At 51.9% G+C, this 25,191-nt stretch overlaps 1 protein-coding gene across 1 annotated transcript in view; it reads right to left on the reverse strand.

Annotated features, from left to right (window-relative positions):
- Positions 1–25,191, reverse strand: part of LTBP2 (latent transforming growth factor beta binding protein 2) — a gene marked incomplete at its 5' end in the record, with an annotated part of 71,951 nt that overhangs the window by 27,486 nt on the left and 19,274 nt on the right. The window contains 5 exons of the mRNA XM_080620000.1: positions 5,260–5,362; positions 6,932–7,200; positions 7,557–7,757; positions 9,320–9,490; positions 10,773–10,954. Of these exons, the coding sequence (XP_080476126.1) occupies positions 5,260–5,362; positions 6,932–7,200; positions 7,557–7,757; positions 9,320–9,490; positions 10,773–10,954 (926 nt within the window). The remainder of the gene's footprint in view (positions 1–5,259; positions 5,363–6,931; positions 7,201–7,556; positions 7,758–9,319; positions 9,491–10,772; positions 10,955–25,191) is intronic.

The raw sequence follows: 25,191 nt of genomic DNA on the forward strand, positions 1-25,191 counted from the left end.
TGGGGAGGAGCTGAGTTTCCAGCCAGAATGGATGAGAGGGAAAGGACACAAATCCTTCAGTCCATATCTGTCATGCCTGCTGTCCTCCAGGTAGTCTGTGGTAGGCAGGCTCCAGCAAGCCTTTCTCCAATGCCCCGAAAAATGCTATGGTAGAAGGGGTGGGGAGGGCATGCACCAGTGCCGACGTGCAATACAAAACTAAGCCCTCTGCTCTACTTATGGTCAATAAAGATCTTCAAGGTGAAAAAGATGCTTCAAAGAAAAAGACTCTGGTGTTTGGGGTTGTTTCAACAGAGAGAACCTCATCCTGCTCCTACAGTAGCTTTTATCTGGGACAACACTTACCTGTACCTAAAAGAAACCCACTTTTGCAACATTGCTGCTGTGCGCTGAGATCATGATGCTGCACTTGAATGACGGGCAAAACAAGCACTCTGCAGAACAAGGCAGTCCTGAAAATGCTGTGCTTCCCCCGTTACGCATTGCTCTCTGTGGTCTTGCCACAACCTTGCAGAGGTTTCAGCTTCTTTCCCCACTTCAGCCCTTCTTTACTGCCCCAGACAGACTCCCAGTGGCACGCGGTGTAGCGGTGGCAGAACCAGCCCCCTCTGTAGCCTCCTTCCCATCTTTCCAGGGTTTTTTTTCCCTGTATCCTCCCCAGTCTGATCACAAGAGCAGGCCAGGCGGTTGATTTTCAAGGGGCTTCCTGTGGCTGCTTCAGCGCCTGCAGGCACAGCACAGGGGAGCAGTTCAGTGTTTCTGATGATGACGGCTCCATGGGTGAGCTGCCACCCCTCTCGCGGTGGGAGGTCTGTTTGGGGAGTGCTGCGGACGCCAAGCCAGACATTACAAGATCCAACTTTCCAGTGAAATTCAGACTTTTCTCTAGGACAAAAAAAAACTTGAAAAAACACGAGGAGTGGGAATAAAAACAAAACAATAGCCTTCAAAGACTTGTTTCTTAATGCAGTTAAAACCCATAGGCAGGAGGAGAGAAAGCAGCGCAGGAAGATCTGCAGTGAGCACAACTGGTGGGTGCACAGCCCAGCCCATGCTCAGGCTGACTGCAGCCTGAAATAAGGGTCAGAGGGCACTGAAAAACCAGGACCTGGAAGTTGCAGGTTTACTGCTGCACCCAGAAAATCTCCCAAACCCACACAGAAAGGTGAGACTTGTAGCTCCTGGGCAGCACCAGAGATGGTGCTCATCACCAGTATGGGCTTGTCCTGGAGCACTGCTGGCACAGACGTGTGAGGTCTCAGGGGCAGGGAGGAGGTGGAAGAGGAGGGCTGGAACTCTCTGCTACCAGTTTTCTTTATCCCCACATGCCTGAGAAGGACCAAGCCTTCAGGGGAACCGGTGCCCAAACCCACACCCGCCCTGGGGTCTGTGTCGACCTGCAGCTTGGGTCTTGTTTGTTTTAGCTCCCACAGACCATCTCTTGTACCAGCATTTTCTTCTCCACGGACCACTGTATGCCCTGAAATAGGATATGGCCTGGCAGGGAAACAGGAGTAGCTCTTCTCAGCAGTATGCCTGCTACTAGCCCCACATCCTGAGCTTGCCATGGGACAGGACGTTGCTTCAGTACAGCTTTCTCACCAGCGCTGCTCAAACACCCTGCCGGTCCTTGAGATTCCTTCCAGCCACGTCCAAGTGTTTCTACTTCAGCTGCTTCCTCATCCTCCAATTCCCTTTTCCTACTATCAGTCTTCTCCAAGTTTTACCTTTCAGGTAGCTCTTCCGACCTCTCTGTTCTAGCTTTTCAGTGCTTCTCTGCCTCCTCTGAGTACTACAGACACAGTAGGGTCATTGGATGTCTCCATCCGATTTATCCTACCTTGCAATGCAGCACATTTCATCCAGCCATCTTCAGCTGGAGCTGAAGGACTGCAGCCACATGATAGCACGCAGGTGTCCTGCCACCCTCCATGGCTTTGCCTTTGGCTCATCTCTTTTTCTCATGGATTGGGTGACAGCTTTTGCCCCAACAGCTCACAGAGCAAGCTCTCAGCTCTCCCTCTTCTCCCAGGGCTGTCTCTGACGCATCCTGGGGGTCCCATCTTCAGTTCTTACTTACATGAACAAGAGCAATCTCCCAGTGACTTCCATAGCCTGCCTGAATATCCATCTCTGTGCCCACCTCTCTTAAGTGGCCTAACAATATACACTCTCCCAGCAGCAAACCAGGTAGCCAAAGGTCTGAACAGAGCCTGAGGAAACCTCTGAGACTAATGCAACACCCACTGCAGAGAGTCCTGCCCAGGTCAACCTCACCCCTACCTTAATTATGAACTCAGCTTTTAACATGTTCTCCTTAGGATGCAGACGAAGCATTCAAGTGCCTTGGCTTTCCTGATGCTGGACAAAACACACAAAATAGTGGGGATTGGTCATGACAGGTTTGCTCAGACAGACGCCTGCCTCCGATTCTTCTCCTTCTCTGATGTCTTTCCGCACACAAACACGTACCAAACATGAAAGCAGCAGTCGACAGAGACATCCGGACGTATCCAGACTCTACTAACAATCAGTGTCTCGGGCAGACAGTCAATCCAAACAAGTTCTCCATTTGTCTGGCTATTGCCTGGCTGCACTTCTGTACATTTGTAAGTGTTTACACTGAGCTAGCTTCTGCCATTTCTGTCTCTGGTTGCTGGAATTAAATTCTCAGCGCTGTCAAGTCTGATCTGGTGCACGCCTCCCCGGGACACACGAGTGCAAGAAGTTCTCTCCGAAGACCACAGTGCCAAGAAGAAAGCTGGAAACATCCACTGGATGTGTTATCTCTGTGCACGAGACACCAGGTCACTGAACTACAGCCCAGTGACTTTGAGTGAGCACAACACAAACCAGCAAGACTAGCAGACACAAGGAATGTGATTGTGGGATGTGGTCTACAGGCAGGAATGATGTGGAGTGATGACTTCACACTAGACAGGCATGGACCTGGGAGCCCTGGCAGAGGAGGTAAGGGGCAATGAGAGATCACAGTGCTCGATGGCTCCACTGGAGCAGATAGATCACGGATAAAGGACTGTTTCCATTGCTCCATGCTGGGGCAAGACCTCGTGTGAACACAGCGTGCCAGAGGAAAGCATGCCAGCCACCTGGGCTTCTCACTCCACAGCCAGTCTCCCTTAGGCTGCCTCCATCAAATGTCTGCCTTATGGCTCCCTTTACTTGCACTGTGTGGCCTCCTGCATGTGGGGCTGGTTATGCGGCAGTCAATCAGAGGTAGCCAAAGGAGAAAGATACTTGCACACAATTAAATAGATGAAAACAGCCTCTTCAGCTAGCCTGAATTCCTGCCAAAATCAACAAGAGCTATTTGGTCTCCAAGTAGGAACTTTATTGCCCAAAGCCAGAGAGACAGGGAATGGGATTTTCTTGTGGCACAGGAAGATGGAGACCCATGGGATACATTTTTAATATCCCCATGGAGTTAATCTGGAAAAAAAACCCAGACAAGCATTTGTCCACTCAATGAAGACCATCAGTGACAACCTCCCTTGAGTTCCAGCCGCTGCCGGGACACGAGCATGTGCTGAGCTGTGGAAGTGGGACCTGCTGGGAGCTACGAGGTTTTTCTTAAGTTCATCTGCTCTACTGGCTGGCTGACTACATGGAGCACATGGGGGTATTTCGTGCCTGTTTTCATGTCTTGGAAGCCTCTGATTAGAGACACATTTTGAAGCCTGAAGATCCAAGGCCAGCAGAACAAATTATTGCTGGAACTCTGGCTGCTGAGTGATACCTAGCATCCTGGCACGGAGAAAAGGAAAGAAGGTGCAGAGATTTTGCAGCCATCTGTAGACTAACCAAAGTGTTAAGCATCACCCCCTGCTTCCTAATGGGGGGGATCACAGAGAGACAGGGTAGGAAACGGGGAGACTGGTGTGGGATGGGGAGGAGAAAGCCATGACTGCGGATGCAAGTGTCAGGGACAAAGAGGAGAGGGCTGAGGCCTGTCCGGGGCATTTCCTTGTTTGTGCTGAACCTGGAGACTGTGGCCACCCCCATACCACACGTGCCCATAGCTCCCTTGGGGTTGGCATATGCATGAGGTCAGGCAAGCAGCAGCATGGCCATGGCAGAGCCACACAGAGCCTGAAGATGACAGCAGTCAGGGTTCCTCAGATCTGCACTGGGTTCCAGGATGCTGACAGCCTTGTCTGTGATTGTGAGGAATTTGGCTCCAGCTAGCCCTAGCCCTGGCTGAGGAGGAACCAAACTGAGGGAGGACAACAAGATGCAAACAGCTCTTTCAAGCGTGTGCATGAGCAGCTGGGACAGCCTCTGGGCACAGCTAGAAGGCAGCAACACCATGGTTGCTTGCACAAAACCTGCCACCTTGGACACCTCCACCCTCAGTCTCCTAGACCATGGGGTCTGTCTGCTTCAGTCCTTTGATCCAGTGAAGGCATGTGAACAAGCATCCTGGCAGTGATGAAAGGGGGCAGGCAGGCACAACAGAGGCGTGCAGCTCCCTGCCTGTGTTGCACTGGATGCGTGCACCCTGCCCTGCACTAGACTTGGTCAGTACCGGCTGCGGGAGGCACTGTGCCCATGGGGCTGCCTGCCCCCGAGCCAGGAGCCCTTCAACACAGCCTCTCTACCACAACACAGGATGGGGCTACAGCTCGAGGGGCCGTGCCTGTCACGGAGCACCCCGAACAAAGCAGACAAGGAATCCCCATCTCCTGCGCGATCAGTCCATCCAGCTCCCAAGCGCAGCAGAAACAGAGCTGGACGCCCGTGCCTCTGGAATGGACCACGAGTGCACTCCTGCCAATTGTTTGATGTAGTGTTATTTCCAGAGCCCCTGCCAAGCCCGTGTCGGGCCCAGAGCAAGCCCGTAACTCTATAGGGCCGAGTCTGCAGCCTCCTCCGCCAATCTAGGACTGCACCTCCTAAAACCACGGCTGCTCTTTTCCTGTTTCTCCCTCCGAGTGGGGCTAGCATGGCAGGAACCGCTGACTGCACTGGAGGGGTGGCTTAGGGAGATAGCACTGATCCTGGGCCCAGCACCCAAACCAGAGCGGTGCTTTGGGGTGCATGGACTGGCATGGAAGCCAGCACGGCCCTGCAGACTGCCTCAGACACACTGCCCATCCCAAGAGTAGAGACAGCTGCAAGGCAGGAGACCCACAGCTCTGCTCCATGCCTGCTCGGCTACCACCAGGCAGCCTGGGACATTTTTGCCTGCCGATGGTGCTGGCCATCCCTCTCGCTGTCCAGGGCTGCGGCAGTACTCACCTGGCCGGGGGGGACAGGCAAGGCATCGATCTGCACCCCAGAAGAGCCCTATGCTGCCACAGCAGTCCTCCAGCTTGGTCAGCCCTGGCAGGGGGTTGGTGCACTGCAGAGAGAGGATCAGAGGATCAGAGGTTTGTGGGACAGGGAGGGGATGTGCACCCGTCAGCTGCGGGCGGCCAGTGTGGCAGCAGCAGAGCCAGCACGGGGAATGACAGTTTGGGGTCAGAGACTGGCACAGCCCTCTCTGCACAGCTCCCCACTGGGACACAGCAGGACTGGGGATGTGGATTAAGACAGTAAACAGTTGTGCAGACAGAGAAACACAAGACTCCCTCAAATGCACCCCTCAGAGGGGAAGGGGACATCAAACAGAGCAATAGATGAACCAGAGATGATATCACCCAGCAAAGCCCTGGGATCAGCCCCGTGCCTGGCTGATTAGCCAGCGAAATGGGTACACCAGTCCAGCCCGGCGGGAGCTTGCTGTCAGGCACTTTCCTCTGCTTAATAAGACTCTCTTTCCCCCCTCCCTTCCCCCCCTCTCCCGGCAAGGCCCTCTGGATTACAGGCTTCCCCATTAGAGTGGAGCTGCTGTGGCCCACAGGCCAGAGCTGGCCCCGGTCCAGGCGTGCGTGGCCGCCTGCCCAGTGCTCGCATACCGATCGGCTCGGCTGCGGCAGAGCTGAGAGGCAAGCACTCCCCGCTGGGCTCCTCACCCTCTCCCGGGCACGGCCTCACCCCGGCTGAGCGAGGTGTGATCACTGCAAGGGTACCCCCTGCCGACCCCCCTGCTCTCCCCAGAGCATCTCCTGCAGCATCTCTGGACATCCATGAGCATCTCTGTGCACCATCATCTGCTCCCAGGGGCAGAGAGCTGCTGTCTCCCCACAGAGGAGCTTTTCCACCCCAGGGGCTGATCTCATTTACTGTTGGGAATGGCTGAGAACATATCCCGTTAGAAACAGCGGGATGATGAAGCAGCTGAGGCACTGGGAGCAGCCCCCCAGAAAGGGCTGGGTGAAGTAAGGAGGGGGCTGCATCCCACGCTGCCCATCAGGGGGAGATCTCACTGAGCACGAGCTGCTCTGGGGAGCTCACAGGTGTTCCTGTGGGTGCCAAAAACCTCCAATGCTTTTCCAGTGACGCAAGAGAAACATATGGGGCAAGACAAAATAAGAAATTACGATGACTGAGGGACAGGGGTGAGAAAGCCCCTCACGTGCGTTTGCTTCCCAAGCCCCAGCCGAGCTGCCCAGGAAGGCGTCGTTCCATGGAAATCAGACTTCCATTTATCGTCTGAGAGGGAAAGAATTTTCCTATGTTTTATACGTTTCCTACAATAATCACAGAGCGTGGCTGTAAATGTTGCTATAAATAGGGCACTCTTTTTAAACGAGACTGTGTGTGAAAGCCATCAAGTCTGGGCTGCACTGCCCCAGGGCACAGCCTGGTCAGGGCACGGCAGTGAGGTCTCCCTGCTGGGCCAAACCGAGGGATTGTCTTCCCAAGTACTAACGCATTGCTGCCCCTGCACACAGCACCTGGGTGATGCCCAAGCTGATGCTTCACACAACAAAAGGCCACCCTCTCTGCCCCATAAGCCAACGCACCCACACCCCAAAACAAGAAACGTATCTACACATACTCCAGCGCTTGATGGGTGACCTCTTACCTGCCCATGGAGAGCCTCCCGAAAGCACCTCCCCAGCAGCCCTGGGGCTCTCTGCTGCTGCTGGATGCCCTCTGTGGCAATGCTGTTGCCGTTCCCTTGGACATGGGTGTACCAGGGCATGGCAGCCAGCTGAGGCACCAGGGCTGCCTCCACGCTGTTCTCCTCAGACACCTCTGCGTCTCCTCGCACCCTGGCCACCTGGTGAATCTGCACGGTGGCTTCTGGAGGGTGGTTGATGTGGACATTCACCAGGGAAGGGTTTAGGGAGGCTGGAAGATGAGTTTATACAACAGCTGTGACAAACTGGCAACAATCTGGCACCCAAAGAGCATCGTGTCATCAACAGTCACAAGGGAGGAGAGGTAGAGTGACCCCAACAAGAACTCTAGTAAAGGAAGATTGCATCTAAGAGAAAGTACTTCTCTGCCCAAAACCTGGACAAACCTACCAAAAACTTCCCCCAGCAACCTGAGCCCTTTGGAAACCAGGGGAACCACTTTTCTAACCACTTGGCCTGAAAAGCCAAGTATAGGAGACAGTGGCCTCCTCATTCCTGTGAATGAAGATCTGAGGAGCACCAAAGTAGAAGGCAAATGCCGGGTCTGGAGTCACCAGCCACGCTCACCCAGCTGGTTGGACAAGGGCAGGGTGTAGGTGGAGTGCTTCATGGAGCTGCCAGCCGGGGTCTTCGGTGCTCTCCTTCCTTGCTTCTTCTCCAGAGAGGGAACGGGCAGGTGGCAAAACTTCCCAGTGGAGTTGGAGGGGCACCAGCACTCATCCCGGCCCACACAGCGCCCTCCATTCAGGCAGGGGATCTGGCAGAAGTCTGCAAGGTAAAGAGAGGAGAGAGGCCTGCTTAGCAAGACACTGACACACTGCCTCTAGCCAAGGGGCAGCTGGGGGAGGCCCGGCAGCTGCATCTGGGCCAGCACTAGCCCCACGGTCCTCAAGGAGCAGGTCCAGCTCTGGGCTGGGGTCAGCACTGTGGCCTGGATGCAGGCTGGGGTCCCTGCTGTGTACCACCATCTTGCCCAAGCTCTGCTCAGGAATGGAGTAATGGGTTGAAGATGATGGGCTCTGGGACCACAGCCAGCCTGGGTCACCAGCACCCTGCAGGGCAGCCCCCCACAGCCAAGGTCGTGTTTCTGGCGCAGCGGGATTCCTCAGAGTGGGGCAGGAGCTATGGCAGCTGCACGAAGCCAAGTCAGCACAATTCCTTCTCTCCTGCATCGCCCCTTCCCCACTTGGCAGGGATTTTACTCCCAGCCCAGAAGAGAGCTCAGCGGGGATGGGAGATGCAGAAGGAGAGAACAGGCAGAGAGCCACGTCCTCAGAGCCTGTCTCCCAGCCAGCCCTGGCCCTGCCAGCAGCTCAAGTGGGAGAACTGTGGAGTGGGACAAAAGAATCAGGAGCGATTCATCTGCACATGAAACGCATCCACAGATGAAACTGAAGTCATGTCTTTTCTGGCCTCATCAGATGCCTGCAGCAACCCAGAGCGTCCCTCAGCACGAGCAACGATCAGGCAAGGCATGGGATTCCCTGACACATCATCCTGACTCATTTCAGCATGAGCTGCAACGTTGCTGCGGCACATCCCTGCATGGCTTGTCAGGTTCATCCCAGGGGATGAGCTCCCACCCTGATCAAGGTCATTTGCCCAAGCCCAGCAACCACTTTTGTGGGAAGGAGACACATCTTTGGACTCAGATGAAGACAGAAATTCCTCTGACATCAATTGGTGTCCACAACAGCCAGACTTTACACTCTCTCAGTGTTATATGAATTTGAGTGTTAAAGAGGCTTTCAGAGGATAAGTCCCACAAGGGCCTGCAGGCTGCTCCCACCAACTGGCTCCAAGAGGACATGCCCAACCCATAGCTGGGCATCCCAGTGACCTGATGAGCAATCCCAGCAGCTCTGAAAGGCGAGCAAAGGTTTCAGCAAGCCTGTTTATAAGAACAGCTTGCAACCTGCAGCCAGCTTTCCTGGCTGCCACGTGAGTGAAAGGAGAGAACAGGAGGAAATTAGGTGATGAAAGTCAGCCCCAAGACTGGATGCCAACAAAAGCAGCGAGCTGGCTCTGAGAAGGAGGGGGTGGTGAGGCTTGGCCACAGGCCTGACTCAAACCCCCTCTATCTGGGGTGTCATGGAAACAGAAGTGGCTTGCCCAGGAAAAGAGAGCAATGAGGCAAGGTCTGTCTTCCTCCCCCAGAGACAGATGGAGTAATCCCCAATGACCCCAGGAGACATCTTCCAAGGCACTGAGAGGCCATCTCTTTCCATTTCTACAGCAGCCCAAGCCCTCAGTCCGTAAAGGCAGGAAAGGCAGAAGAGGGAGAGTGGGGGAACAGGAAAGAAGGTGGGCTGGAGCCTCAGGGTGCTCACAGATGCGGAAGCCAGACTTGGGATCGTGGTCATGCCCTCCTTGGCTATAGAGAGTGGTGGTGTCTCCTTTCTCACAGCTGTTGTAGCAGCGTCCGCTCCGGCACGTCTGTTTGCAGATGGTGGGTGTGAAGACAATTTTTATCTTCCTGATCTTCTCTGTCAGGTTGGCCCCTATGAAAGAAAAGGACAGTGCTAAGTGGAAACAGCATCTCGAGGCCATGGATTCACAGCTAGAGCTCCAAAGCATTCCCAGAGCAGGGAGAGGTGTGTGTCCCTCAGCAGAGCAGTGTCTCTATGCCCTTTGCTCACTCCAGCCTGCCCTCTGCTCCAGCATAAATAACGGTTTGCGAACACACGAAAAATGGCAAGCAGCACACTCTGCCTGCCCAGCTGGAGTGGCATAACTCCCTGTGAAGGGACGCACATGGACTAACTCCAGCATGGAGAGTGTATTTTACTCTTTAGGCAGTATTCCTTCCACAGCCATGTCAGTAGCCAGGAGACTGGCTGCCCTTAAACCACTGGAAGATTTCCCACATGAACAGACACACTGGTACCCGTAAAGTAGAGCACAGGGCTTGAGAAAACCAGGTCTCCCTACAGGTGTCCCCTGGCCTCCTGCAGTTACCTGTGGTCCCCTCCTGGACCCTCACGATCCTGACATTAGATATGGGGGGAAATCACACTCAGAGCTCTCGGGGGGCTTGCAGAAAACAGGCATCAGACAGAGCTATTGTTTAACCATGAACCAGCTGGCTCAACACCAGAGCCCTCCACCCCAGCCCACCGGCACAGCCGTCTCTGTGGCTGCCCCCCTTGGTGTGCTCAACCCCCACTATCCCATTCAATTTCCAGTTCCAGATTACAGCTTCACTTAGGCTCACTGTCCTACTCAGAAGGGCTAAGATGCCACATGATGCCTCATGGGGGAATCACAGCTTCAGGGAGAGCCAAGCTGCAGAAGACAACTTGCATCTGTCCTAGCTGGGGAGGTGCTGAGGCTCAGCAACTGCACGTCCCAGCAGCCTGGCCTCATCCCTGCTCATGTCAGAAGGCACCATGGGGGCAGCCAAAGGGAAGAACTAGATGCTGGTTGCACAACCTGACCTCGAGGGCTGCTCAGATTGAGATTAAGCTGGGAGACACCATTCCTGCAGACTGAGGCAATACCCCTGACTGAGGCAGCATGCTGGCGTGATGTTCAACACCTCTGGGAGGCATCTGTCACATCCCCCTGGCTCCTCTCCCCTGCTGTCAGGATTTTGCTTCCCTGATTTGTCCTCCTTTGGTAGGGTCTCTTTCTTCACCAATCCCAGCAATTCCCTTTCCATCCCATCCCTCGGCACAATCCTGGGAACCCAGGGTTTCTTGAGGTTCCCCACTCACACTATTGCCCTTCCCCATGACACCCCAACAAGAAGCCCTGAAACAGTGACAGCCCTGGAGGCCTTACCCCTTGCAGGCACGGTGTGCTCCTGGGAAACCAAGTGTGGCCCAGAGCTGTCCTGCTCATGTCCATTCCCATTGGGGAGTGCATTAGAGGTGAGTTGGCCACTGCTGGCTGGGTAGCGCCGAACAGTCCGTGATGGCCCTGTATGGTGGGGGGAGACAGGAGAGCCAATTCTGCTCTGAGTCCTGTGGAAGAGAAAAAGTGAATCGATACTCCTCACGAGTAACTGCATTGACCTCGGCTGCCCATCACGCCCAAGGGCTGCTCCTTGCCCCACAACGTCCCTCCCCCAGCAAACACAAGCAGCTCCAAATAAACTTGTTCTTATGGCGGGAGCTTTCTCAGGGTCTGCCTTCTCTGTCCTGAAAGGAGCACTGAAAAACCAGCAAGGCAGTCAGAAGAGAAGCCACACCAAGCAAATAAACAAACCTTGGCCAATAAGTGTCACGAACAAGAAAGAATGACCAAGAACCTGTAAGTGCAGTTACAACTTTCTGCAGTAACTGCATTTATGGCTTCTGGTGTTTCCTGGGGACTAAGCATGGAGAAGCCATCCAGCTCACAAGGTCACACTTCTTACACCATGTAGACTGCTAGGCAGAGCTCTCTGCATTAAACCAGGAAAACAGCACATCTTGCTCTAAACCCCTTGCTTACATTCCCTTTTACTAAATGGCAGCACTAAGCCTCCAAGAGGGTGCTCTGTGCTTAACAGCAAATGCCTCCCTGACTCTCACCTGCAATGCCTGCAAGGAAAAAGGCCTTAGTACCCCAGGACCCAAAACAGGTTGGCTGCCCATATGCCCCTTGACTTTCTTTCAAAGTCCCAGCTTGGATCGCTCTGCAACCTAATGTAAGTACTGACAGTCTTCTGCATACCCTACCCAACACCTCCATCTCTGACCAAATGGCTGGGGCAAAGACGCTAGCTCTATCCCACCAAACGTCCATCACAGATGCCCAAACCACCAGAGACATCCATCCCATTTTATGGCTTTTACCATCTTCCCTGTGACAGCACAGGGGAGGCGTTACTGTGTCTACAGGGAACACAGATTTCTAAACCCAGCAAGTCTGGATGATCGAACAAGAGTTGGCTGAGAGCAGCTCTGGCTCACTGACATTCCTGGCTTGGAATAACAATAAGATGTGGGGAGATGGAAAGGGAGCTAGTGCTGTGCTGGTATTCAAACGGGTCAAGCACAATACACAAGGTAACTGTCAGCCAGCGAGCCTGAAATCAGCCCTGAGCAACACAATGGAAAAGATGACGCACAGGTCAATAATTTGGGAACTAAAGGAAAGGAGTATAGAAGTGAGGTCAAATCAATGGGATTTATGCAGAACCACTCCTGTCAAAGTAGTCTATTTTCATAACTTGATAGAAATTACATACATGCACACCGACAGTCTGAGAGCCCATGCTATTCAATAAAAAACAATAAACAGGGCAGTACAATGTCAATCAGGCACATGTGAAATGAATAACAAACTGGCTGTGTGACAGAACACAAGACGCAGTTGTCACTGGGGAGGGAATTAGATGGGTTCCAGGATGATCAGTACGAGGCCTGGCAGGATTCAAGGATTTCATCTGGAAATAAATATTTTTATTTCGAAACAAACATACGATCGACATTGATAATGTGTGCTGCTGACACACGGATCTGCAATGTGGTGTATCGTGATGAGAACAGAGCTATCACACAGAGCAGTTTGGATCACTGTGGAGGGCGAATCTATCCAAGCAATATGGGGTTTTAATGAAGCCAAATGTAGAATTACACTTCTATGAAGAAAGAATGCAGGCAGCAGCTGCAGACAGGAGACAATCCTGGAGAACAGCAATTATGAGAAGATTTCTGGGGTAATGACGAGCAATTAAGTATTAACTGTCAGTTCAATGCCCTGACATCAGGGCAGTGGAACACTGCAGGAACAGGGTGGTATTTTTGCCTCCCTATACATCCTCATACCAGCAGGGTGTATGTATGTTAAAATATCACATCTAGCTCTGATGTGAAGTACGTCACATCTTCTAAGGGATGTTGAAAACTATGGGAAAAAACATGACAAAAATAATTGGAGGGGTGGTGAAATGCCTTTCTGAAAGAAACCTGAAGTACTCCATCTCTTTAATTTAGCGAAGAGAAGATAAAGAGGTGCTCTGATTACAGAGCACAGGCTTCTCCACAGGAACAAACCACCAGGTGTAAAGAGCCTTGTAATCTAACCAAGGAAGGCAAACTATGAAACAACATCTGCAAAACAAAGCCAAATGATTCCCTACTACAAATCATGCCCACATGCAGCAGTAGAGCTGTTTTCCTTCTGCAACATCACCCCAAGTACTGGATTCCTCAAGTCCCCATACAATCGCTTCAGGAGAGGAAATTGTGCCACTGGGAGATATCACTGCAATAGTGCAAATGTAACTAAATAAAGATGCATAATCTGTGCTGTCCTGGAGGCGACTTTAGATATCTGTTGATCTATTGATTGTTTCTGGCTTTGATCTGTATGAATCCAAGCATGAACGGTTTTATTCCAGAGACAGAAGTTCCCTGGTGCAGACACTCATTACCTAATTGTTTCTAACATAGGAAAACCCTGAAAAATGAGGGCTGAGCTGCTGGGAGGAGGCACGAACAAGAGTCCTGAGAAGAAGCTAAGCTGCACAGGTAACCCATGCTGCTAGACAGACACCCAGCTTTGCAGGCTGAAGGTTCATATGCTGTCTGGAGCCTGGCTACAGGTCATTCAGGGATGCAGACACAGCAAGTGGGATTGGTCAAAGAGCACAGATGGTTCACAAAATTCTTGCCTGCTGATAAAAATCTTCGTTGTCTTGTTAAAATCAAGATGTAAACAAGGATGAGGACAGCAAACAGCACTTGTTTTTCAACGATCAGCAAGAACTAACCAGAATGATTGCAGAGAAGTGCATTTTACATTAGCCCTACCTTAGTCCCTATCAGCCTCTTTCAGAAGCTCTCCTGAGATTCTGCAGAGTACCACCTATCCCTGATGGCCATAGGAGCCAGACACAACCTGCCCACACATTGCTGAGCTACTAATTCAGCCCTGCTGCCAGCGAAGGAACTTCTGGTGCCTGTTACCTACTGCTTTTTTTACCTATTTTGCTACCCCTGCTTTTGTAAGTGACAAAGCAAAAGCTGTATGGAGCTCTAAGGAGGCTAGGTAAGAGCTACCGAGACCTGGAAGCTCAGGCACATTTGTTCTCTGACAACAGACCCCAAGCATAGTCCTATGGGTGAATATGGCTGGGGCTCAAAGCTTTTATTGCATATAGAGAAGCACCCAAGGCAAAGAAGTAAGAGTTCCCTAGCCCAGCAACTTTCACTGTCCTAGTGCTGGTCACTTGAGGGCAACTTCAGCCCCAAGTTCTGAAGAGTTGCTGTGTGAAGGTGACCAGTGGCATAAGACAGAGAAATATCAGCTCCTGTGCTTGAAAATACCCACATCCTATCTATCCTTGAGGAAGGGAACATGCTATGTGCAAGTAACAGGGCCTGGCTCGGCACTAATAATTGCCTGCCTGAAGGAATTCCACGACTTGGCTTTAGGGACAATTCCTGTCATTCCCAGGATCATCAGATTTTGTAAAAAAAAAAAAAAAAACCGGAAAAAAACAATGCATGAAGAACTTTAAATAAAATAATGATTAGCATTTCAGTTACCAAAAAAAAAATACATAGAAAGGATTATATGCACTTACTGTGAGGGGCAGTGCCAACTTCACAAAGGAAAAACGGTGGAGAAACATTACTCCATGGCATGCAACACTTGAGGAAGAGCCATCCTACTGGGATCCTGTTGGCAAAGCATCCCAGTGTGTGCCACAGTGGGGGGAGGCAGATTTGCTTTGAATTAATTTGTTTATTTGGTTCTATTCGAGGCAGATGAGCTCTGGGATTTGTGGACTGAGTTGAGTAACACCATCCTATCCCAGGCCACAATGGCAAAAGCATCTTTCCATCTCAGTTTGCCAGCCCCAATCCATCCCCAAGTCACGCCAAGCAGCTGGCTCATGATTAGGGAATACAAAACATAGCTTTTCCCTTCCAAACCTTCAGCATTAGTCTCCGCTGGGCAGAGGGGGACTGGCTTGCTAGGAGGGTCTCAGGAATTGAACCTGAGCTCCCCACATCAGCACAGGCCTGGCCAGAAGGCATTAGCAACCCCTAACCATTTGGTGGATCTTAATATGTTCAGCTGGAGCTTGCCCAGTTCCCACAGATCTTCCTTGCCCCACGTTCTCTCACTGGTGCGGTTGTCCTAGGGGTAAGAGTGAGGATGGAAAATAGATGTGGTGGCTCCAAATGAGCAGACTGGAAAACTTTCTGTACCTCCACTGGTCAAAAAAGAGGCATTGAAGGGACAGGGGAGGTTGATACCTCAAGCACTGTGTTCCAGGACAGCTGAAGTCCCAGGGCTTCACATTCACTCAGCCTTAGCCTCCCTCAGCACAGCATTACTCATTTCCACTCTTTCAGCCAGGCACATGGCAGCACAGATCTCTGCAAAGAGGCAGTGGTCTCTTCCTCTATAGCAACCATGTGGTTTCCCTGTTCTTCATCTGTCAGAGCTGCTGACAGCTTTCTCCATGTCAAGCACAGCCTGTGGGGAAAAACCAGCATGCAGACTCCTAGGACACCTCTCCTTCTGGGCTGTGCCGGGGCACTCACCTCTGAGGTGTCGGGCTAACAGCGGCAGCAGCCATGGGAAAAGCACTAGCACTGGTCAAGGAGGTGGAGGGAGCAGCGTTCTCCTTCCCGGGGAATGGATGTATGTGCTCCTGCAGATCTGTACCAGACTGGTGTCTGAAAGGTCATTGGCTAAGAGACCTCCATCACCAGCACATGGAAAGTTTCACTCCTGTACATATGACATGCTAATCAAAATTAACAGATATTCGAGATGGGACGGAGCTGTGCATGCAGACTGACCCGCATCTGCAACAGTAGATTACTACCCAACAGACTTTCCAACAAGCACTTGTAGCTGCCCTCTTCTGAGGTGCAGGTCAAGGACCTGGACTCCTCATAAGCCTCCAAGGAGACATGCCAGGAGAACTGAGAGAGACCTTGTCCCTTACATTCTAGTGCTACACACCCCTGCAGGATCCAAATGACACCTGTATGACATCTAGTAACAGACATCCGCACCTGCCACTGCATCTCTGTGTACAGTTTGTCTGTGTACAAACACTTTATTTTAAATCGGTTTGGTTACTGGTTGCACTCTGCTCTGTATTTACTTTAGAGACAGGAGGCCAGAGGAGGTACAAAAGTGTTGTATACCCTGGATACGACGGCTCTCCCTGCCCAGTCCCAGCTGAACCTGCAAGGTGCCTGTTCCCTGCCCAGAGGAGGTCAGAGGTACCTCTCACCCTGCTGAGGGCAGGAGGCAAAAGACCAAGCTGGCAGGCTCCCAGCAACCACACAGATGAACATGAGGACCTCTGCTTTCTGAATCAACCACATGGTTTTTTTAAGCCTGCAATTTCAGGATTAGGTACACAGAATCACAGTAACCAAGTCTAAATCACAGAGACCACGTGGTACCCAGAACAGTACTGTTTTTCTAACCCACTGTATACAGAAAGCATTTTTTCAATCTCTGATCACTTTTTATGATCTATAGTTCTCTGGGTAAGCAAAAGCTCATGGAATCCAGGTGGGTACACAGCTGTGGCTTCTCTTAGTGACCTAAGGCCAGGCACTCTTCTTGCAGCTGGAGGCAAAGGTGGCAAACTCTTCAAAGCACTTCCCTCCCCCAGCAGCAACACCTCAGTCTTTCCTGGATTTAGCTTCTATGAACTGCTCTTCATCCAACTGTTGACTTTGGCCAGATCCCCAGTGAGCTGGGAAATGGTGTTTTTTGTGTTTGTGCGAAGGAAATGCAGAGCCAAGTGCCACAGGAGTATTACCGGGGTTTCATCCAGCCTGCCTCACCTTCTCCCCAGCCAAAGCCTGACTGACCATAGCAGGGTGGATGGCCCGAGGCACTGTGGAGGCAGTGAATCCTGGACAGTGTGGTCAGCGGAGACGGGTGCTAATCCTAGATAAGAGCTGGTGAGATGAGGATTGCAGAGTAACTTTTACAGCTGGAAACAAATCTGTGCCCCGCTGAGCATGAGGAAGAGATGATAGAGACCACGGAGACCTTGGGAGTAATTCCCATGAGGGCAGCAACTGAGCGGGACATCACTGGCCAAAACGAAGCTTAAATGAGCAGCCCTCAGAAAAGAAACCATCTTCCCAGAGTTCAGACACCTCCATCCCAAGGCCAGAGCTCAACAAGCTCTATTTGTGCAAACATAACCAGTGGGATGCCTGGGATGCAACTGCTGCTTCCAGCCATCCGGAGAGGCAGCAGGGCTGGGAGCAGGGTCCCACGGAGGGGAGCTGCTGCAGCACGGGTAAGGCCACCCCAGCTCCTCCACCCTCCCGCCTGCGCACGCAGCTCCAAGGCGAGGGCTCGGCCAGGACGGGGGCTGAGTCATGCTCAGCCCTGATAACCAGCCAGGACAACAGGCGGGTTCTCCCCTGATTTTTAAACGCCGAACAATGCACTCGGTGTCTGTCTTGTCCGTCTGCCTGTCCCTTTGGCTAGACGCCCTCCCCTCTTGGGGCCACTGGGACCAAAATCAGTGATTCACTTCCCCCTGTGTAATGCTCGGCAGTTGCTGATTTTCCACTAAAGCATCACAGAAGAATGGGCAGCCTCAACACCAGAGTCTGTGTCTACAGGGGAGAGAGAAGCAGCCAGCCTTGGAAGCAGCAAATTGACCGCAGACCAGAAACTTCCCCTTTCTTGGACTCTGCACAGGTTCCTCAGCAGGCAGACAGGATTCATGGCTCAGTCTGCAGGCCTCAGAGCATAAGAGAGGCATAGCTTAGACAGCACTCAAGTTTATTATCAATTAGCGCACAAACATGCTGACAAGGATGACAGCTCTGTTAGGACTTGGGGAGGAAGGGGGAAACCGCACCATACAAGGCACCTGACTTCAAGCCCACCCACAGCATGCCCATAATTCCTGTCTCAGTTTATCATCCCCTTGAGCAGCAGACACAGCTCTGAAACCTGCCTGCTTCTGGCTTCCCATTGTCTCTCCTGTGGCTGCCTTTAGCCCTGGTACCCTCCATGCAAGTCAGGGACACAAGAAAGTCCAAAGCCCTGTTCTCCAGAGTCTGGTGGAAGGCAAGGGAAGCTCTCCTGCCCAGAAGGGGCCACCTACCTTTTCCGGGCAGGAGACCTTCCCAGCTGAGCCAAGCAGGACCTGTGTACCATGAAGGCCGCAGGAATGACCATTGGGTACCTTCATGCCCAATTCACCTGCAGCCAGATCTCACGCCAAATGAGACACCAGACACCTGGACCATCACAGGGATGTCAAGGCAAGTGGCAACCCTACTGCTTACCATAACAGAGCTCATCTGCCAAGGTGTCCCTTTGCATGTTCACCTCGCAGTGCCACAGGCACAGCTCACACAGTCAGGTCACGGGGCGAGCAGGAAGGAAGTCATCCAAATCCTTCCTTCACTGCAAGACCTGGGGAGCACCTGCAGGCAGAGGTGCCACTGACAACACCCCTTGCCTTGGGCACAGAAAGCACCGCCAAAGCAGGGCTGCACAAGGCAGGACACAGCGTGTCAGGCTCCCTGCCCCAGATGCGCACTCAGTGCTGCTGGCACGTGCCCAGGAGACGCGTCAGCCCAGCATCACTATCCCTTGCCACGGCTAGCACATGGTTTGTCACAGAGCCCACACGGCTCTCGGTTTGGGCTATCTCCTATGCCATCTTGCAGTGGTAACTTCTCCCTGCTCCGCCTGACATACATGCCAGTGGCTGGCCAAGGTTTCTCTGGATCTATCACTACAAACCACAGCAACGGAAGTGCAAGTCTGTGGCACAGTAAAGTCACCGAGTGTCTGCCCCATGCCACCAAGCTCAGTCCCTCCACCACCATCATCCTGGGATCTTTCTTCCGCTGGCCCCCAACGCAGTGCTGGTGCTGTAGGGACACCAGAACTGGCTCCCAGCCTGCTGTGTTGTGCATAAGAACAAAGAGGGAGAAGGAGATGGGCTGTGAACTCTATTTTTATCTGCTCAGGAGTTGCCAAACACTGCATAAGTGACCCTCTCTAAGCACACAGACAGCTAACAGGTTCTTTTTAACCTGTCTCTGGGGGTCTAATTCGCTTCTTAGCCAAAGTGGTGCTCACACATCTCCACACAGCTCTTTGCTGACATTAAATGCCCTTCATGCCACCCGCCACTCTGGGAGTGCTCTTCTTTGCTTTCATGTATTAGGGAGTGAGCAACTGACTCCCTGGAAGAAGTCCAGCTCTCCAAGCACGGGAACAGCACCTGCCTGGCCCAGCAAAGCTGCAGAAACATGCCCTGTGCAAGGCCATGACACCGGGCTGTCACCAGGAGCAGCAGATCACGCCCCTGGCTGGGTCCATCAGACCTTACTGCTGCCATAAACTGTCCAGAACTGTGATTTCCAAATGGCAAGCATGATGAAGAGCTGTTTGCAATCTGCCTGTCTCCAGAGCTCAGATGCAGGCCGGTGCCTCCCAGGAAAATCAAAATGTAGCCTACAGCCCCTCTGAGATTCCAGTGAAGCCAGCAGAGGAACCAAGCCAGGCTACTCAATTACAAATGCCACATCTGGGCCAAACACTGCACACTCCATAGACTAAAACAGGGATTTAGAGGGAGGCCAGGCGAGCTTCCACCCCCTGGCAGAACCACCCAGGCTGGCCTGTGTTGTGTGCAGTGAGTGGCAGGCGAGATGGGTGGCTGTGTGGCCCTCCTCTCCCCAGCACAGACGCATGCTCCTTTGGGCTGAAGCAGTGAGAACGCTGCCCCGGTTGGCTCTCCTGCCTGCATGCAGGGGATGGTGTTCAGCAGCGCAATCAGCAGTCACAGCACTGCTGGCACAGTCGTACAGCTGCGCTCATGCCTTGGTGAGAAGAGACCCATTCAGATGTATCTTAACAGCTGCCACCACATGAAGGTCTCCATCAGTGCCATCACCTTACTGCAGATATTAACCCACAGCCACAGCTTTTACCCTGTTACAAAACCAGGCGTAAGATGCTGGCACAGTTGGAGAGCTGGGATGTCCATTGTGCAATGTAACCGTCCCACAGAGAGTTCAGCCACCACCATCAGCCACGGCAATGCCTCTGCTGCCCCTCTCCTCCTCTCTGTGCTCCGCAGCACAGTGAGCAGCAGGGCCCTGCCTGGCAGGGGAAGGACCTGTATTTAGAGCAAAGGCAGAGATGAGGACAGTACATCAACCTGCCTTTATGCCCACAGGCACACCAAGCTCCCCAGCCCAAAGGGCCCTGTCTCTCCACAAGACACAATTGTGAGCTGAGGACCCAGTCCCTGTCTAATGAAACCTGCTGCAGAGGCTTCAGCCAGTGAAAACCTCCCTGCCAGCTGCTGGGAGGTCACTCGTCTGCCCCATACAGCAGGAAGAAAACAAGCACTCTTGAGTTTCATCTCCGTCTTGTTGACTGAAACACCCCCTCCACCAGGCTGCCAGCTTCAAAGCCCTGAGAAAACACTTTAGCCTATTCATCCTCACACCCACACGCACCCTGGGGAGTAGGGGGAGCCAGCTGCCTTCCCCCCGCTTTACACGAGACACTGAGAGGGCAGGCAAGCCTCTCTCATCCCAGGCGTGTGAAGGAGGTGAAGAGCTTGCGGCTGCAGACGCACACAGAGGGCACAAGAACAACAGGGTGGAGAGGAGATGTGTGTAGTCCTCTCATCTGGAGAAGGGAAGGCTTTTCATCTACAGCAGGAAGCGCTGGGAGGTCTCCCACTCACCGTGGGAACACTGTAGATCTAAGACATATCTTTAGCTAAAAGAATTGTTGAACACCCAGCAGGACTTGGCCTTTGGATCTATTAGCTTGATGTAGCTAGGTCTCCTCACATCTCTCCATCTCCAGCCACATGCAGGATTCCCTCACCCACACTCAAGCCACTAGAGCTGTGTTGGGATGTGACATTTTTCTGCCCACTCTCAAAGTCTCAGCCCTGCTGGGGATCAATAAGCATCCCGGTGATTTCTATTCTCTACTGTTCCGCACTGCCTCCGTCCCTCCAGTTGCTCACCAGCCAGAAGACTAGAGCCTGGGTAGGGATCAAGAGTGCTCCTGGCCACACATGCATGATGCCTGATAGCAAAGCCAGTGCTCCAGGAGTACCATGACCATGAATCTGCTCTCGCACCTCTCCCACATGACCTTGAATATCCACGCCAAGGATCAGCAACAGAGAAAGCAGGTTTCATGGCATTCCCAGTGGGAAGAGGTCTGGAGCAGGCAGAAAGGTTGCACCTGCCTCGGCAGCTCCTGGGCCCCAGCTCCTCAGCAGTGCAGCTCCAAAGCAATGGAGAAGGCAGAGCTCCAGTGTCGTTATCAACCTGTCATTACACCCCTGGAAGAGTTTGGCACTTCACTGTTGTAGAAAGCCTTGCAGCTGAAAAATTAGCATGGCCACCCTGCCAAGGCTACAGGCAACCTAATACACCCTGTCTGCGCCCTCCAGATAGCCTCAGCCTCCAAGTATGCTCCCCATTCTTCAAGGCCAGCGTTTGGCTCAGTTTTGCAGATGTGGGTCTGTTAACCATTCTCCTCAGCTCCCTCCCTCCCTCTTTTTGTAGTTCTCAGAATTCCTTCCAATTTGTCAAGATCTTTTCTGGCAATAAGGAATACCTTGACTCAGTGCAGGACCTCAGGGTGCAGAGGAAAAAAACCCATGAGACTCAGGTCTTTTGCCCCAAAGGTCCTAATCACCGCCAGTCTCTTGTATGCAGCCACGCCGCATTACTCTCTGGTGCCTAATTTGCTGTTCATTCCTATTCTGCAAAATCTCAGCCTCTCCTTCTTCCAGATTTCTTCCTCCCATGGAGGATTGTTTCCCTTCAGCTGTAACAGATAATATTTTTCCAGCCTGAATCTCTCCTTAATTCCTGCCTATATGTTTAATTTCTGCATGTCCCTGGAGAGAATCTCCACGCAAGGGAGACAAAAATGAGGTGGTGCGGAGAGCTCGGTACTGATCCCATCCAGCACCAAGGACTCAGGGCAGCATTTCTCAGGATGCTTCTGAAGAAAGGAGAGGAGAATAAGCATCTCTTAAATGGAGACTTCTGCATCTCCATTTCAAGCGTTTCAAATCAGCTTCAATTCACCCCTTTTGTCTTGCCAGCACTTGCTGATTTATGGGAAACACTCAAAACTAAAGAGAACAGCTTTGATTTTGTTCAAGTACCAGCTTAAACCAAATAAGGCAACATACAGTCAGGTGTGAGAAACTGCAGCATAATCCATACACACAAAGGAGCTGAAAGCAGGCTGGATGACAATCCTATTCAGGCATTCGGGAAAAACTCTCCAGCATTTGATCATGTGGCCTTAGCACTCTTTTAACATCACTCCTTTTTACACAACTGCTTTATAAATTGTATCATCATAAATGTCTCGAATGATATATGTATAGTATATAAAATAGGCTATAAACTGGATTTTCTGCACTACCTAACCTACCACATGTACAATGCATTTGCCCTGCACCCTGCTCTCTTGTAGGTAGTATCAGACTATGCCAACAGTAGCATTTTTCTTTCAGTTAGAAGAGATAGTGCATTTGAACATTTTCTCCCAAATACTAGAGGCTGAATTGAGCTATAGGAATGGCTCCCAAGGAGGTGCAGAAGAACCAAGCCTAATGTAAAGACCATATTTGGAATTTAAAAGGAGCCTGAAAAGCCAGCTATCCTCTTGCTGCTCTAAAGTGTACGCAACCCCCTAGAAAGTAAATACGTAAAACACATAAACCAGAATGGTGCTGACAGCTTTAAAACACTAGAAAGTAGAGCAACTGTATCTGGTGCCAGGCTAGAGAAGGTCTATCATGTAATTTAAAAATAGAAGTATTTTTATATAAGAAAAATGACATTTACGCTCCTCTTGGGTAGCTTGAGATTTTCCTTTAGGCTTCCCGGCCAGCTTGCCAAGGGCTTTCAACTATGTCAAAGCAGGAGAGGGGCTGGGATCTGGAGCTTATGGAGATCTCATTGCCCTGAGCGGAATCTCTTCTCACATACTCTCACATGGCCTGGCACTAGATTTTTAGTTTCAATTTTTTAACAAGGGCTCAGATATCTACTGAAAGCTGGCTCTGGATCAAGGAACGCAAATGCTTGGCCACCTTGTGAAGACTACATTGCCAAAGGGAAGCACCTTAGAATGCTGCAATTAGGGCTCATCTGCACTGGGGAAATGCATCCTTCAGGTAACAAGCATAAAGACCCTGCAGTGGCAGAGGCGAGGCTGGCACCAGTGGTTTACCCCAGGAATTTAACATCACATGCTATGGATTTTCCGGGCTGGTTCTATCCCAAACAAAGTAGGAAACCTGCCACAGTCTATGCCCTGGGAATGCACTTAGGCTGGGGGGGTGCTTCTCAGCCAGGCTCAGCTTTTATTTTCTGTGCTATTTGGGTCGTAGTAAATTGTAACTTTCATAAGTGTAAAGTGAGCAACAGTCCTAAGCAAGCAGAACAGGAGGTGTGTTCAGTAGGTATGTGGCTAGTATAGACCCCCTCCTAGTACTATACGCACCCTGGACAAATAGTCCTGGACACTCAGCAGCAACCCAAGTAAGGCAGTAAAAAACTCCCCCTTTTCTCATGAATATGGAAAAGTTCAAAGCTGGCAAGATAGGAGGCTCCAGATCCTGCTTTAACAATTAAGGCAAATCTGTCTGTTTGGAGCAGCATGTTTCAAAATCAAGTGATCTCGCAATGAACTTTGATTTCACCTACTACTCCTCAGTGACAAGCTGATCAAGGTGATTTTGCCAAGACACAGTTCTCAATGTCATGTTTTTGGTGGACACCTCAGGGTGGAGACCTTAGGTTCACTCATGGGCTCCACTCTCCTCTGCAAAGGACCGTGCTAGCCCTGTGCCTGCCACCAGAATGGAAGCTGGCTTCAGCCCATTTTCCAAAGGGGAGAAATACACTTTCTTCATCTGGCAACCTCTGCCACACACCCAAGATCCTGCCTTCTGCTTGCTCCCTGCTGTTCTCATCCTTGGCTTCCAGGAGAGAGAATAGACATTTTGGCAGAGCCTGCCTGCTGGCATGCGGTTCCTGGTGTCTCCAGGCCAGGAGCCCTTGCCACAGCTCCCCAAGGGCTGCATGTAGCCCTTCCTCTCATCAGGAAGGGAGGAGATGTCTCTTCTAGGGTGCTGAAGAGAAGTCTCTGAGATCAGGAGTCAATGGGGCAGGCATGTCGCAACTCAGCCTCTTCCTTTTCCATCCTGAAAACACCAGGCAACTCCCAGCAACTGCCTTGCCTAAACGGAGCCCTCTCAGAGGAAGCTCCCTGCCCTCAAGAGCTTAGCTGCATTAAGCTGTCTGCGCAGTGTCTCAGCACCTTATACAACAGCTATGTCCTTTTCCCTTGCCTGGGTTACCAGGAAAATGCTTTGCAGGTCCCAGTCATTGCTTCTTGTCTGTGAAGAAGGATGCTTTGCTTCCCAGGACACACATCCCATCTGGGCAGCACAGCTCCCTTGTCTTGATGCCAGTTACAAATGTATGTGTGGCACTCCTGCAGGGAGGCTTTTGTCGGGTGGCAGTGGCAGGACCCTCCTCTCATGCTGCCTGGAATCAGAGGCAGTGGCCGTCCATCCCTATGGTGAGGGGCAGGGGCACAAACCTTTTCCACTCCCTGCTAAATAAACAGGAATTCTGCTGATACTCCAGCCTTAGGAAAACAAAGCTGTTTCCATTTAGCTCGGCTTCTGGATCGAGGTGCAGCTCCACCCGCACAATCATCGTCAGGGCTTTGCTTCCGCGGGCAGAGACTCAGGCTGAGATCAAGAGGAGGGAGGATTTGCAGCTAGTCCATGACGGGAGAGCCTCTAACAACCCCAGGATTTTACTCTCCAGAGCACTCCCTGTTCCAAACAGCACAGTGCAGGGGCCTCTGGCTTCTGCAGCAGCTAACAAGTCCCCACAGGCTCCCTCAGACACCCAATTCTAAACCTCTGCTGAACCATGGCCTGCTGAAGGAACTTGGGAAGTGGTACTCGTTAGCCTGTGTATCAAGGGATAAGTCTGAGCATCATCAGCTCTGCTATCATCAAAGTAAACCCAGAGATACCCTTCTCCTTGCCATGTCTTGCCCTGGGCAATGCTGACCTCAGGTAAGGCTGGGTATGCTGCCTTCTTCAGTCTCAGGAAGAGATGGTGAGCACCGTAAGGGCAAGGCAAGGATGCAGTGACTCCTCCCCAGTAGCTCTCCAGAGGCACTAATGGCACAGCTGTTGTACACTCTGGCTGGGCAACAC

Source organism: Psittacula echo, assembly GCF_963264785.1.
Source record: "Psittacula echo genome assembly, chromosome: 5".
In the NCBI taxonomy this organism is placed as follows: Eukaryota; Metazoa; Chordata; class Aves; order Psittaciformes; family Psittacidae; genus Psittacula; species Psittacula echo.